Source organism: Electrona antarctica, assembly GCF_951216825.1.
Source record: "Electrona antarctica genome assembly, chromosome: 1".
Classification (NCBI taxonomy): domain Eukaryota; kingdom Metazoa; phylum Chordata; class Actinopteri; order Myctophiformes; family Myctophidae; genus Electrona; species Electrona antarctica.
Genome location: NC_136806.1, coordinates 38,500,839 through 38,516,420, shown reverse-complemented (window position 1 = coordinate 38,516,420; position 15,582 = coordinate 38,500,839). Strand labels below are relative to the sequence as shown.

At 42.3% G+C, this 15,582-nt stretch overlaps 2 protein-coding genes across 5 annotated transcripts in view; one reads left to right on the top strand and one right to left on the bottom strand.

Annotated features, from left to right (window-relative positions):
* The window catches only part of LOC306922121 (uncharacterized protein), a 27,355-nt gene extending 21,807 nt beyond the window's left edge, over positions 1–5,548 (bottom strand). Inside the window, exon 1 of one of the 3 annotated variants that reach the window (XM_079499514.1) lies at positions 5,385–5,548. In XM_079499514.1, coding sequence (XP_079355640.1) covers positions 5,385–5,498 — 114 coding nt within the window. In that variant the 5' untranslated portion in view covers positions 5,499–5,548. Of the gene's footprint in view, positions 1–2,693; positions 2,950–5,384 lie in introns of those variants that run through there. The other 2 variants (XM_079499516.1, XM_079499515.1) reach the window with 2 other exon arrangements.
* Positions 3,487–15,582, top strand: matr3l1.1 (matrin 3-like 1.1). Of its 2 annotated transcripts, none has more exons than XM_079499548.1 (23): positions 3,487–3,629; positions 4,073–5,110; positions 6,216–6,277; positions 6,443–6,481; positions 6,761–6,848; positions 7,158–7,235; positions 7,587–7,709; positions 8,019–8,144; positions 8,304–8,420; positions 9,161–9,285; positions 9,429–9,676; positions 10,039–10,120; positions 10,344–10,459; positions 10,563–10,918; positions 11,417–11,492; positions 11,591–11,773; positions 11,872–11,897; positions 12,107–12,235; positions 12,590–12,720; positions 12,996–13,752; positions 14,076–14,163; positions 14,569–14,690; positions 15,412–15,582. In XM_079499548.1, the coding sequence occupies exons 2-23, from the start codon at positions 4,097–4,099 to the stop codon at positions 15,442–15,444; spliced, it is 4,119 nt and encodes a 1,372-aa protein (XP_079355674.1). In that variant the 5' UTR covers positions 3,487–3,629; positions 4,073–4,096; the 3' UTR covers positions 15,445–15,582. The 2 variants fall into 2 exon arrangements, with proteins under 2 accessions (XP_079355674.1, XP_079355673.1); XM_079499547.1 differs by having other exon boundaries at positions 7,584–7,709.

Genomic DNA, 15,582 nt, shown 5'->3' with positions numbered 1-15,582 from the left:
ATGTAGGTGTTTTGTGGCGATGGTGCTTTCACCAAAAATATTTACAAATAAGGTTTTTGATCAAGAATCAGCCGTAAAAGCTAGAAGAGTCAGATAAGTTCAGAACATTATATGACTTTACTGCAGTCTTTAAAACCAGGAAAAGACAACACTCATGCCCATATCAAGAATGGATATTGCATCCAAGCCTAGGGCTGTCACAATTACATATTTAAAGTTAACGATTCATTGTCACACAAATAATATGATTAACGATTTGATAAAATAATTGTGACAACCCTATCCATGCCCACGCTTCATCCAACTATGTCTCATATCACAATAATATTGATATATTTCCCAGATTTAAATTTGATAAATGTCTCCAAGAGAAAGTGAAACCACCAAATCGTTTCTTAGATTATGTGAAATAATAATTTGAACGTAAACGTTTGTCATTTCAACTATGCAGTATGCACACGTGTTGTGCATAGCCTTAGATTAAGAGTAAGACTCTCGTAGACGTATTTGATCAATTTTGACAAAATCTAATCATGTTGTGCTTTGTGCACACAAACCAGGGCAGCCTAGAGCCGTGATTCCCAAACTTTTCAGGTCGAGACCCAAAGGAGAGATTAGACATTTGTTTTGCATTGAAGAACTCGACCTTTAGGCTACACCTAGCCCTAGAATTATGTCTGTGATCATTCATAAATCGTATTGTATATTCCTGTATACACAGCCATAGAATCTGTTTCTGGTTACGTCACAACATGCTCGGCATAAAATGTGATACTTATACTCACTCATTAAATAAATAATTACAAAGACGTGGAGTGAGATATTGTCCTCTAGTTTCACATCCATGTGAAAGTTCTGGCACAAAACGTGTATTATCAAATATCTCCACTTTTTCACGAGTTGCACCCAGACTGCTGCTATCTCTCCGGGCAAAGGGGCCCACAATGACTGCTGGACTGAGTTAATCAAAACTTCCATTGATCATCACAAACGTCATCACCAATTGACCAGGCACACAATTGGCAGGGGGTGTGATTAATTACCCAGCACCTATCGCAACGCACCTGCCAATTGTGTGCCCCAAACATTTGTGGTTACGTTTGTGATGATCAGAGGACATTTTGATTAATTCAGTCCAGCTGTCAATGCAGGCCCCTTTGCCTGGAGAGATAGCAGTCCGGGTACAGCTCGTGAAAAAGTGGAGATATTTGACTAAATACACGTTTTGTGCCAGAAATTTCACATACAATTTACAATTTAGGCATTTAGCAGACGCTCTTAATCCAGAGCGATTTACATTAAGCAAGAACAAAAGCATGGGAATACATCACATATATAAAAAGCATTTATCAAGAAACATGCGTAAGCTAAGAACGTAGCTAGAACATATCTATATAATGACACTGTACATATAAACTGTATATATACTATACTATGCTGTACATATATACTATGAAGTGCTATGACTACATACAATGCAATACAATGCATACAATGCAATGCACATGGATGTGAAAGTGAAACTAGAGGACACTCCACTTCTTTGGAATTATTTATGAGTACTGACCATTACTTATAAGAGTGTGCACCCTAGCTGTGCTTAAGCAAGGTCACAGAGAGAGAAAGTTTTCTATATAGTGTCTGGAAAAGTAAAGACACGTCAGAGCTCTCCAGGACAGACGACCCCTCTGGCCTGCGCTTCAAGGGCCGACCCGATCAGCGGACTGATATGATCAAATGATTTGATTTGTGATGTAACAGGTCGTATTTGCTTTGCTTTCATTTATGTAATTTGCTGTTCATATTCATATCACATGGACCCATTCATTTTGGGATAAGTATCCCTACGGTAATCATTAAAAGATGCCATTTCTCGAGTACAAACGGAGCACTTATCACATTTTTATGCCAGGCATGTTGCGCCGCAACCAGAAGCAGATAGGGGTGTTCTATGGTTGTGTATACAGGAATATACGATAGCATATGAATGATCAGACATTCTAGGGTTAGGCTACAGTCTAGCCCCTCTCGGAACCCTCTGTAAAGTTTGTTTACACTACACTTTACATAAGGTCCCTTCCCATCTGTCCCAAGCTAAATGGTATACAGACGGACTTACCTTCGGAAACGTCCGTGCTGCGCTGTTTGAGTGGTCGTGATATGTTTCAAAAGAAGCATATGTCTGCTATAGGAGACAACGGAAACCTCAACGAATTTTCCTTCGGCGCAGAAGCCGTTAAGTATTTCTAATCTTTGTTTGACCGTTTTGGCTGGTCTGAAATTCTCTCTTAAAAATACTTTAACGGTGTCTGCGCCAAAGGAAAATTCGTTGAGGTTTCCGTTGTCTCCTATACCAGACGTATGCTTCTTTTGAAACATATCACGACCACTCAAACAGCGCAGCACGGATGTTTCCGAAGGTAAGTCCGTCTGTATACCATTTAGCTTGGGACAGATGGGAAGGTTCCCTATGTAAAGTAGTGTAAACAAACTTTACAGAGAGGGGCTAGGCTACAGTCCATATGTCCATAGCACAAAATAAGCACACATACATCACTTAAAACATTTTGAATTACACATCATTAATAGAATATATCTTATAAGTTAGTGATTTATACTAGATAATGATTAACATATGGGAATGCGATTAAAACAGTTTGTAACATTAAACAGTTATTTTTCGTTATGTTTACCTGTTGGCTGTTTGGACCTTTGAAAAGCTAACGTTAGCTCCCAGCTCCCTGGCGCTCAGCTTACGTTAGCTCAGCTGGATTTATTACTTGACAATATATATAATTCTAATAGAGTATTAGTACATTTCACTACTGACTCGTGTTGTCGTTTTCCGTGAACATACCGTAAAAACCTAAATTATGTGTGATTTATCTTTCTGAATCTGAAAATGTCCGATAAGGCCATCCTCAAAACGAATCCGGAAGAACTGTTTGTTATTACCGGAATTACTTCCTGAATGCGCCCATGGGCCGCCCCTCATGTTGCGTCCACACGGGCAGATTCAAAGCTGCAATCTACCATTCATTGTCAATGGAAACCAGCGACATGACGATGCAAAGATGCATTCGACGTTTGTAGAAATTGTAGTTGCTGAGATGCTTTTCTTTTGAAAACAAATCGCCCTGTGGTCTCCGACTCCGAGGCTAGTGCTGCAAAAGCTTTGTATCTTTTGCATCTGCCCGTGAACGCCCCACACATGCAGCTATCTCGCGTGTCTGTTATGATTCACGCAGCTGAAACACAAATAGCATGTCCTCTTTGTAGGTTGCTGATCCACTCAGCCTCAGCCATACATCATATTATTAATATTATGTTATTATTAATTATTATTATTAATATTATGCACTAAATTATCGCATCGTGATCCGGTCAAATAATTAAAGAATATGCTGTTACGGAAACTTTTTTTCTTCTTATAAAAAACTGAAACGAGAATGTGAATTTTATTTTGAAGTTACAACCGGAAGTCAATATACTGTTTATGCGTTGTGTGGACTATCGATTATCGAAGGCAAACGTGACCGATACTACGAACTGTGTTTGTTCTGTTCATTTCTGATTATCGCGGCTGGTTAATACTTAGTATAACATTTATTCGCCATTTGTAAAACAAGGTAATACCCCTTCTGAATATGTAGATTTAGCTAAGGTGCGAAACATGTTATCCGATTCTATCTGAACTGTGTTCAGTTAACGGAGCTAGGCCAGGTTCAGCTAATGTTGTTAATGTTGATGTTATCGATGGAGTTTCAGTGGCCTATCATTGTTGCACTTAATTCCAGTTTAAATTGCTTTTATGATTTCCCTGTTTTGCAACAACCGATTCGGTTCAACTGTAATTTCAACAGTAACAATGCATAATGTGAATGCAAAACAACGCAAACAGTATAGGTTTTTTTGCGGGGGGGTTGTAGTACTGCTTTTACAGAGAGTGTTGCCTATTATATCTCAGTAAAATTAAGGTATCCAACACCCATCAGAAACATCACGTTCTCAAATGTATCTTTTAATACTTTTTGTATGCCCTCTCTTCTTCCCTGGTGACCTCTGTCTACAGCGTGTGCTGCTCAGTGGTTCCACCATGTCTAACAACCACCAACCATACAGGGGACATCCTCTTCCTGCACCGACCGAACACACCCACCCATCTTACAGCTCTTCAAGTTCAGATCATAACCAACACTTTTACAGGCAGCCCCTGGAGCATTCATCTCCTTTTTCCTCACAGTCTTCCTCCTATGCCCCGTCGTTTTTGCCAGGCTCCGATGGTGCCCTCAATATCCTCAAAAGCTGTGGACTCGAACCCACAGACCTGTCCCTGCTGGCCGAGCTGCCAGAGGACGCCCTCACGCTTGACTCTTTGCCTCATCTCCTTAAACAGATTAAAGTCAGGAGGAGAGGTGAGCAGACTTTCGCCACTCCTCCTGCTCCACCTTTCTCCTCTTCCTCCTCTCATCCTCCCCGCTCATCTTCCCATCAAATGACCATTACGACTAGCTCCGCCACCTCAGGGGAATGGGATAAACTTCGAACACAGCCTATCCAGTACCCATTAGACCACGTTCTCCCGACAGCAGCCAAATCTAGACCACTCCCACACGAGCAGGTACAGGATTGGCAGGACCGCTGGGGAAACCCCCGGCAGATCGGTTCTATGACTCAACACAAGACGTCGTCATCATCATCAGCGTCGTCATCAGGCTACGGAGTGGACTATGCCCATAATGTCAGACCTGCCGTAGGCCTGTATGGCAGAGTCGGCCCCAGCTCTGCAGCATCAGGGGAGAGCACTAAAAAGCCTCCTTCCTTATTCTCTCTGAATGTTGAGGAGTATCGACCCAAAGCTTCCTACAGCAGGGTGCCTCCTCCTGCCTCCCTCTCCTCTCAACCCGAGGTAGTTGATTACAGAAAGCCTGCTCCACAATCTAGGGAGTACATGAGTCAACCGCCACTGCAGGTTTGTCCCTACATTGGTCAGCCGAGTTTGTCTCAGAAGCAGCCATCCCGGAAAGTAGCCCTGGACTTCCATGGAACTCCTCCAATGACATATCCTTACACCTGCTCTCTATGTGGAATCACCGCGTTGTCGGAGAAGGTAAGTACCTGCTGGTGTCTCTTACATGTCTTCTGTTTACTCATCTTCTTCTCTGGCAAAGGCGGGTAGGCTGTTGTTTCAATAAACTACAGTATGTACAAAACTCTGCTGCTAACCTGCCTGCTCGTCACCAAAAGTACCCGCTCCAGAGACCACATCACACCAGTCCTCCGTGACCTTCACTGGCTCACAGTCAGACAGAATACATTTCAAAATATTAGTCACAAATTCACAATCTACAAGGCCCTCAACAACCTAGCTGCATCCTACCTACGTCGTCCATCACCACTATGCCCCCTCCAGATCCCTCAGGTCCGGTGATGCTAACTTCCTGCAAACCCCCAGGACCAAGTGCTGAACCTCGGGTGACAGGGCTGTCATTTTCCATCACCTCTGTGGAACACGATTCCAATCCACATCAAAGCAGCCCACACCTACCTCAGATATGCCTTCCCCAGCTAATCCCATTTCCATTTCCCATTTGTTTTACGTTTTATATTTTTATTCTGTTAATTAATGTAAATCTTTGACTATCCAGAAAAGTGCTCTATGTCCATAATTTTTGATTACCTTTCATATTCCAACTTCATGTCCTCAAGTTTGCAGCCACATCATGTCATGTTCAAAGTAGTAGAAGTACAACTTGCCTGTGTTGTCTCGACATGTTCTGTACATCTCTGATCCACATTTTGCTAAATATCCCTTGACTGGAAAATGGAAAGAATTCACTCAAGCTTCCTGTTTTCTGACACAGGAGGACACCATCATATAAGTCACTCATTATTGTTAAATAAGTATAAAACAAGCTTCCTATTATTTTCTACTGCTTCATAGTGAGCTGTGCTGTGTAAAAAATATGTGCTGCATCTCTCTTGTAAACAAGGCTAGTAGCTTTTAGTAACCATGGCACTGGGTAGGAGAGTAGCCTTGGAGGAAGGTGCACAAAGCAAGCATGCTGGTTCTTGCATCAATAGAGACTAAGGACCACAGAATGTCTGCACAATTTATTTATTGATTCCGGTCATGAGGTGGCCATTTCAAATATTGTAGTGGTTTCCAGTGGTTAAATGATCCCTTTGTAATATTTTTCTTTTGTAATTTGCAGTACTGGAACAACCACATCAATTCTACTCGGCATGCGGATGGACAACTCACTGTGCTTCAGCAGTGAGTTTGACTCACAGAAACTCACAGATATTCATTTTTTGAACTCTATGGAAACACATTCATTAGACATTTTCTGTTTGGCTTTTAGATTTGTGCAGAATGGACAGAACCATTCAGAATGTTGTTCTAGTTGTGTTGTAATGGTTTGTCTGCCTGTCTCCTCAGGTTTCCTGCCTGGGACTGTAGGCTGGATAATACCAGAAGGTATTGTCACAATTCATCAGTACAGCTCCACGTTTTCCATTATTTGTAGTTATTTACTGCACTGTTGAAATGTATTTTTGTCATACCGGTATTTGATATTTCGCCCAATCTTACCATCAACTAAGTTGTACACACACACACACACACACACACACACACACACACACACACACACACGCACGCTTGCACGCGTGCTTATGCGCACACAGCCCCACACACAATTGTTATGGTTTGTGACATAAGACAGTAGTCCCATTAAACTGTATTCTGTCTCTCAAGCTCTGACAATGAACAATCACAGAGGTCGAAGAATCATGAAGAAAGGGCCGCACAGCGAATTCATCCAAATAAAAACAGAGAACCGAAGGTATTTACTGTTTATATTTCAGCTGTTGTGTACATACACGGGATGCTATTATGTCACTGGTGCCCATCTCTACAAACACCTGCGGGTCACGCATTCTGTTAGATGATGTATTAATACTGCTGCCACTTTACTACATTGTACCAATTCCATTGGTCCCTTCGCTAAACCCCATCCCAAAAGTGATTGTCTAATGCTAATCCAAATAGTTTAACAAACGTTGCTAAGCTAATACATAAGTATTATTGTGTGAATATTCACTGGCATCACAATTTTATTATTATTCACCTGTTAATGTTTGTTACGTTTCAGTTCAATGCAGCGAATACGACGCAGCAGAATAAATACAGCAATATGCAGATGCAATCTTTTAAAAAGACACAAACGAAGGTATTTACTGTTTATATTTCAACTTTTGTGTACACACACAGGATGCTATTATGGCCATGGATCCTGTCACCATTTAAAAACGACACTAGGCCATGACCCATCGCTATCCTTTCACCTGTGTTATTCAGGGTTACTTTAGGGTTTGGTTGTAAAACTTGAAAAATGGAAAAACATAAATAAAACATGTTGGAAAATAACCATGACACTGTTGACGGGTGTAGTGTAGTGAGAGGGTATCTGGGTGATGACAGAACAGCCATTGAAATGCCTTCTCTCCAGATTAGATTAGATCGGAATAATATTCCTGGATTTATCTGATTGTAAACTAGTTTGTTTTCTGTCTCCCAGCAGCGTCCAGCGAACGGGAAGGTGATTTCTGCCAAATTTGCAATTCAGTCTGTGGATGAGAGTTACCTGAGGTCCCTGGTAGAAACATTTGGGAAGGTTGTCAAAATTATTCTGTTCCCAACATTGGTAAGACTTATTTACCGCATGCACGCACACACAGTATAATATAATCTATAGAAAATCTATAGAAAATAGCAATTCTAGTTACTAATGTTCTAAATGTATTTGCTTTATAAAATGCTCCCAAAAATACTACACTACTACAATAATACATACGTATTAGCTTAGCAACGTTTGTTAAACTATTTAGATTAGCATTAGACAATTGCTTTTGGGATGGGGTTTAGCGAAGGGACCAATGGAATTGGTACAATAAGGCAGTAGTAAAGTGGCAGCAATATTAATACATAATCTAACAGAATGTGTGACCCGCAGGCGTTTGTAGAGATGGGCACCAGTGACCAGGCCAAAGATCTGGTTAAGTTTTACATGAGTAACCCATACTCTGCCGGTGGACAGAAAATCATCTTTGATCACTCCGCTACTTTCAACTTCCTACAGGTAATTTCAACTTCAGTCATACTTAGTTGTGTGTGGGGGTCGCACCCCAACAATAGCAGATTTACATGCTCACAACATGCTCACACAAAAAAATCCCATTTCATCACGTGAATTAAACTGCATAATGTAAAATCGCTATTATTATTGCCTTTTCCCCAGAGTTCTCGTGTGGTGAGTTTTAGCCCCGGCCCTTCAGGAGAGGACAACATCTCTGACCTCATCTCCATCATCAAGCGCTTCGGTCCTCCTCTGTACACACTGCTCCTGCCCTCAATGGTAATATCTGTCCTGTCCCTAAACCCTCGTCTCTGCTGTTTACAGGGAGTGGGCGAGGGGTAGAGATGAGCCTATTTCACCCACACAATAATCTGACCAATGCTGTGTAATACTGAAATCTGAACACGCTGATTGACGCCTTGCTACAGTATAACGCTGGCAATGACGGGCAAGCTGATTTCCGCATGTAAAGCAATATTGCCGTTATTCCAGGATTCAAGCCACAAACACTGACTGTTAGAATTTGAAAGCGGCAAATCGTCTGTACCTCTGTGATGTCTGGGATACAGCACAATAAAATAAAAGCACTGGTACAAATTCATATGCACTATGCAGTTAGATGTCTCTATATTATTATAACAATCCCATTTAGCCTTTTCTCATTTTAGAGTCAAAGGGATTCAAAGAAATGCACATAAAGTGCACAAAGACCCACACATAGTCTGCGCTTGCAATATGAACACTTTTATTAGGCAACGTTTCGGTCAAAGACCTTCAGGCATCTGTAGACTAGAGTCAAAGGGAGACATTTTAAGCAAATGTAGTTATTTATGTTATTAATAAGGACAGTGGTGGGAGCTGGGAGGAGTCATGTGAAGCTGAAAAATTGAAATTGTTTTTTGCTTGCAGCCAATTATCTTCATATGTGTCATCTCTACAGAGACTACTTTACATGTAATATTTGACTGCTTCATTAGTGGTGTCTGTCTTATTATTAAAATTATGTTTTAATCAAACAGGCTTCTGTGGAGATGAAATTTGCACCAGATGCTCAGAAGCTGGTGGACTATTATTCCACTAACATCCTGAAAATAGACGGTGTGGCCATTAAGGTGTTCTTCTCTGGAGAATATAACACACTCATGTAAGTTTCATTCTGGATTAATTCAACGTTATGTGGTTTTGCTAATGGGACAATATCACCTCAATATGTGGTGTTTATAATCATGATGATGATGAACACTGCTTTAATGTTGATGTGAAATATTTGCTTCTAATGCTCTGCAGGAGAGTGCCAAAGGCGAAGAAATACGACGAAACAGAGAGTACTGTAAGGAAGAGGAGTAGGACCAGGAGCCCACGTAGGGCAGGAAGGACAAGGAGCAGGAGCCCATCCGCAAAGAGGAGGAGTAGAGACAAGGAGGATGGGGGAAAGAGGACGGACAGAGAGACAGTGAGCAGTGAGAGGAAGACAGAGGTTGACAAGGAGAGGGATGGAGAGAAGGAGAGCAATATAACTGACAAACCGCAGTCTGGTGAGAATCAAACATCCATGTTCTGGGGGATATTTGCGAGAAAGTAGTCGATCACAATGTAGAGATTTGGTGTCAATAGAAAAATAGCATACCGCTTGTTGCCAGAGTTTCATTGTGTTGAACATTTGTCTACGCTACGTGTAGAACTTGCCAGTAAAGCAGTGTAAATTATTTTCGAAATTAGGTTTAATTCGCGGCAATGAAAGCATCAACCAGTATGAATGAGGCATCACCAAATGAACAGTTTGATGTGAAAAATTTGCTGACACATTTTCACATGGTTTATTGGTCACGCTCTTGACCATGGAGAGAAAAAAGAATCAAGCCGGTGACCATGTCCACCCTCTTTACCACACCCACAGAAACCGCAGCTGATAAGCCAGTCCTTTCAGGGCCTTCCCAACCAGAGAACAATCAGAACGATGGACACCAGGAGGACCAAGTGTGAGTTTATTGTTGTCCATTTCCCTCTGAACTCGAGCAACACATGCGCACTGTAACCGTCTTGAGTGTTTGGAAAAAAGGTCAAAATAGAATGTATTTCCACCTGTTAATTTAAAAGCATGCATTTGTTGGCAGTATCACCACGCAAAACATAATATAAATCTACGTTTATGAATTATGCAGCTTCTGCAGTAGGCATGAAATCTAACTGATCTCTAAGCAGGTCTGAAGAGGACAGCGACATCGAGGGAATGGAGGTCTTAGGAGAGGATGGAGATTTTGTCGATGACTCGGATGACGAGCGAGAGGAAGGAGCAGAGGATGGTGAAGGCCAAACGGGTACATTGAAAACAAACGCATGTTTAAAAACTAACCATGTCAAATGAAGATTCTATTGTCCAAAAAGAAAAGGGTTCAAAACGATGCTACTCTACCTTTGCAGCAGAGAAGAAGGAGATGGAGGAGGTCCCAGAGCAGAGCACTGGAGCCAGTACAGAGCCAGTTGAGAGCACTGGAGCCAGTACAGAACCAGTGGAGAGCACTGGGACCAGTACAGAACCAGTGGAGAGCACTGTAGCCAGTACGGAACCAGTGGAGAGCACTGTAGCCAGTACGGAACCAGTGGAGAGCACTGGAGCCAATACGGAACCAGTGGAGAGCGCTGGAGCCAGTACGGAACCAGTGGAGAGCACTGGGGCCAGTACGGAACCAGTGGAGAGCACTGGGGCCAGTACGGAACCAGTGGAGGTGTCGGAAGCACAGAGTGACCAACAGGAGGTACCAGAGGAAGGCGTGGAGGTAGGGAAGTCTTCTCAGAATATTAATGTTCATCTTTAATATTAATATGCAGCTTTCAAACATACAGTATGAAACCTTTAATATCTGATTAAGTGTTGAACGATAAGATGCACCACATTAAATCCTGTTTGGTGGTGTAGATGCGTGGTTGGAAGTTGATCTCCATGTTTGATGAGAAACACTTCATTATTATGGCACAATATTACAAAGTGTGTGTGTGTGTGTGTGTGTGTGTGTGTGTGTGTGTGTGTGTGTGTGTGTGTGTGTGTGTGTGTGTGTGTGTGTGTGTGTGTGTGTGTGTGTGTGTGTGTGTGTGTGTGTGTGTGTGTGTGTGTGTGTGTGTGTGTGTGTGTGTGTGTGTGTGTGTGTGTGTGTGTGTGTGTGTGTGTGTGTGTGTGTGTGTGTGTGTGTGTGTTCGTGTTCGTGTGTGTTCGTGTTCGTGTGTGTTCGTGTGTGTGTGTTCGTGTGTGTGTGTTCGTGTGTGTGTTCGTGTTCCAGTCAGAACCAGATTTCCCAACAGACCTGTCCAGTTGTATCACACTGGATGAACTGGGGGAGGAGACAGAGGAGGAAGGTAATACATCAATCAATCACTTAATTACATCCTCTTAAAGGTGAATTTCACAAAAAACCCAGGTTAGAATTATCTGACGGATTTCTCTTTTCCCCCAGCGGAAAAGTGTGGGGAGAAAGACGAGGTGAGGTCTAAATCTAGAAGAAGGAGATGGAGGAGGTCCCAGAGCAGAGCACTGGAGCCAGTACAGAGCCAGTTGAGAGCACTGGAACCAGATTTCCCAACAGACCTGTCCAGTTGTATCACACTGGATGAACTGGGGGAGCAGACAGAGGAGGAAGGTAATACATCAATCAATCACTTAATTACATCCTCTTAAAGGTGAATTTCACAAAAAACCCAGGTTAGAATTATCTGACGGATTTCTCTTTTCCCCCAGCGGAAAAGTGTGGGGAGAAAGACGAGGTGAGGTCTAAATCTGTATAAACCTACTCTAGTTACACAGTATGTATTATAGTATAAACAGTCGTATATTAGATATAGTATGTATTATAGCAGAAATACACTTTTATAAAATCTACATTATAGTATAGACGAGTATGTATTCCAGTGGATATAAGAAGTCATACTGTAATCTAGTGTGTATTATATAAGATGTCATATTGTGTTTTTAGGAGCAGTGTACCAAGGTTCTGTACTTTAAGAACCTCCCTTCCAGTGGCTACTCCGACGATGAGTTCCTGTCCATCGTCAAAGATTACGGCAAAGTGTATCGATACAGACTTCGTGGCAGACGAAAAGTGGTCTGTTTGACTTTTCTACTGTCTGTCTGACTGCCCTACTATCTGTCTGCGTACAACAACCCGACTGTTTCCTCCGACAGTCTTATCTAACTATGAACAGTAATGTTGTTGAAATGCTATTCTAATGGCATCAGTCCTTGTAACCGTACTCCCTAAGAAATATTTCATTGAAATGTCCAATTTAATTCATTTGTCACATGTCTGTCATGTCGGTCAAATCAAGTCCCTGTAATTATCAAATGATCTCACCTCAATATCGTGTACGGATATTGTGGAAATATGCAAAAACAAGGAAACCTAAGCAGAGTGCCATTTCATGGGGACTTTGTATTAAATGTTTCACTTGTATTTCAGGGCTTCATTGAGATGGACAATGTATTCGACGCAGTACGAGCAGCCACGGATCTGTCCAGCAAAACACTGGAGTTCAAAGACTCTGTCCTCAGTGTCCAGCTGTCTGATCGATACAAAACACTCACCACTGGGTCAGTACATACTGTATATATGACGTTTCTATCAAACTATTAAAAAACATGGATTTCAATCGATCATCAAATCTTTTTGGTAACGCCAAACTTTTTTTTGGTTGAACTACTCCAACTGCTGTATAATTCCTAGGGAATATACAGCAGCTGAGCAATGAGTGCAAATTGATTGATCACCCTCTCAGTCAGAGCAAGTGATATTGCATTATATCACGTAAACATAACATGCCAATAGATAAACATGTCTATTCATCTCTGCTGTGTTTGTGTTGCAGATGGGAACTTGAGTCAAACTCAGATGAAGAAAACGGGGACACGGACAGGAGTTTCAGGAGTAGTAGCAGCAGGAGGCTCATTTCCAGGAAGATGACAGAGAGAGAGGAAGAAAACAGAAGGGAGGAAACAGGAGGGGAAGAGGAGATAAAGGAGACAGAACAGGAGGAGAAGACAGAGGAGATAGAGAATAAACAAAGGAGACAAGTGAAGATGAGAAAACAAAGGAATCGGGCGAAGATGAGAAAACAAAAGAGAAGAAAGGAGGAGCAAGAGGTGAACATTGCAGAGGCCAACAGAAAGGAGGAGAAAATAAAGGAGACAGAAGAAGAAAATGGAGAGAGCGAGGAGGAAATGAACAAGACAGGAGAGGAGACAGAACAGAAAGAGAACAGAATGGAGACTGGAGGGGAGGAGAAAACAAAGGAGTCAGGAGAGGACGACAGAGAGGAGGTAAAGGTGACAGAACAGGAGGAGAATAGAATGGGGACAGGAGTGGAGAAGAAAACAAATGAGACAGAAGGGAGGAAACGGGGGGGAGAGAGGAGATCACAAAGACTGAGAGCAGGAAGGAGGAGTGAGACAGAGGAGGAGAAAACAAATGAGACAGAGGAGAAAACAAAGGAGACGAACACAAATGAGACGGGAGGGCAGATGAAGGAGACAGAGGAGGACTACATAATGGACACAGGAGAGACTATGCAGGAAGAGGAGCCTGCTACCTCAGAGGAAGTGGCATCGTCTGAACCAGGAAGTGAGGTACTGTAATGACAGTGTTTATTAATGTGTCGGTTAACATTTCAGCGGATCCTGTGAGGGAGCCCTTCATAGCCATACATACAGTGCTGCTCATTTAATGCTCTGATATGCTGTGACCCAAGTCATAGCATGATATTTTAGGTTTATTGGGTCATGGAAATGTGACTTTGCAATCATGAAAAGTCAGTGAATTTTACATTTATTCAAGAGTGCTCATCTGTATTTCTAGAAATGTCTATTTAAACTGCATCAATTAATTCTGTTGAAAAACATGATCAACAGATTGTGAGGTTGTGGTTTCATCTGTGTTCTTTTTTTTTTAGTGTCCCAGGGCCAACCATAAGGAAAACCCAGAGACAGAGGTCACGGTTCCGACTGCTGCTGATCCCATCCAACCAACTAAGCCTGTTGGTGAGAAACAACACTTTGTTGAGTAGACTGTCCAATCGCCTGCCAATGTCCCACTGAGGCCTGACAGTATTCAGGTTTTCATTCCAACTAAATACTACACCAGCAGATTTCCAAAGTGACAGGAAGAATAAGCCTGTAAAACCATTTGTACTACTACTTCTAGATGTATTATGTTTCTATTAGTACTTATCGTAGTAGATGGGTAGAAAAATGTACCTGTACAGGGGAAAGTCACGTTGATTCTATAGCGACAGTGGTAGTACTAACTAGTGGATGGTTTTCATTGCATTCACCTGCATAGTTTATTTCGGTCCTCTTTTAACCACCATGGAACATGACTGTACATACTACCGACAAAGTTGTTGAAAGCATTCATTATTTACCTGTCTTTTGTCTGTCTTACAGGTACAGAGTTTGTTCGGCCTGTTGTTGGTTATTTCTGTAACTTGTGTCAAGTGATCTATGCTGACGAGGACGAAGCTAAAAGCAAACACTGCAGCACTCTGCAACATTACAACAAATACCAGGTCAGTTCACTGAGTTGTCTGTAACATCTAACTTATCTATAAATGTACTAAGTCTCTGTCTGTACATACGTACGTGTGTAATCCACGTAACCCTAACCCACCGACTTCAAATTCGACACCACAGGGGGTGCAGTGCCTGGTGTCGAGTCAGTCGGACCCACGGTTGTCCAGAACCGCCTCAATGCCTCTGCCTGGGCTCTGGAAAAGGCGCATGGTCCATATATGGAGCTGGCCTGTTTTTACATCTGCATAGACTCCATATTTGAGCATGCCTGACAAATAACTATATATTATATGGGCATAAAAGGGACACAGACATAATATCTGGACGGGGCATGCATATCCAACTTGCAGTAGGCCAGTGCCCAACGGGCACCACTCTAGTATCTATAAATGCACCATGTCTGTCTGTCCAGCGGATTCGACCGTTCTCTCTGTATTGACGGGTCGAATGGGGTGGTCTGTCTGTACATGTGTAATCCACGTAACTCGAGAACCGTTCGCCCCACCAACTTGAAATTCATGACACACTCGTTCCACACCCCCGCAGGGGGTGCAGTGCCCGGTGTCGAGTCGGTCCAGAACTGCCCCAAAAAGCAGTCCATCATCGTTTAGAAACTACTGGTAGCCAGAAAGCCCTAATTAGCAATGACAGCCATTACTCCCAACATCTCTACTAATCAGACTTGCTTCTATTGTCTTATGTCCGATTTTAAACCAGGAGCACACAGGTCGTGACCCCTGGACCAGCTGAGTGTTGTCCATGTGAGGAGAGGCATGGACCGAAATGGACCTTTCATTCAGACCGTCTTGAGGACTAATTCTGCCTTCAATAATAATCTGGGCTGGCTATTCCTTAACCACATGAACCCTAGCATTCACGTACACAAAT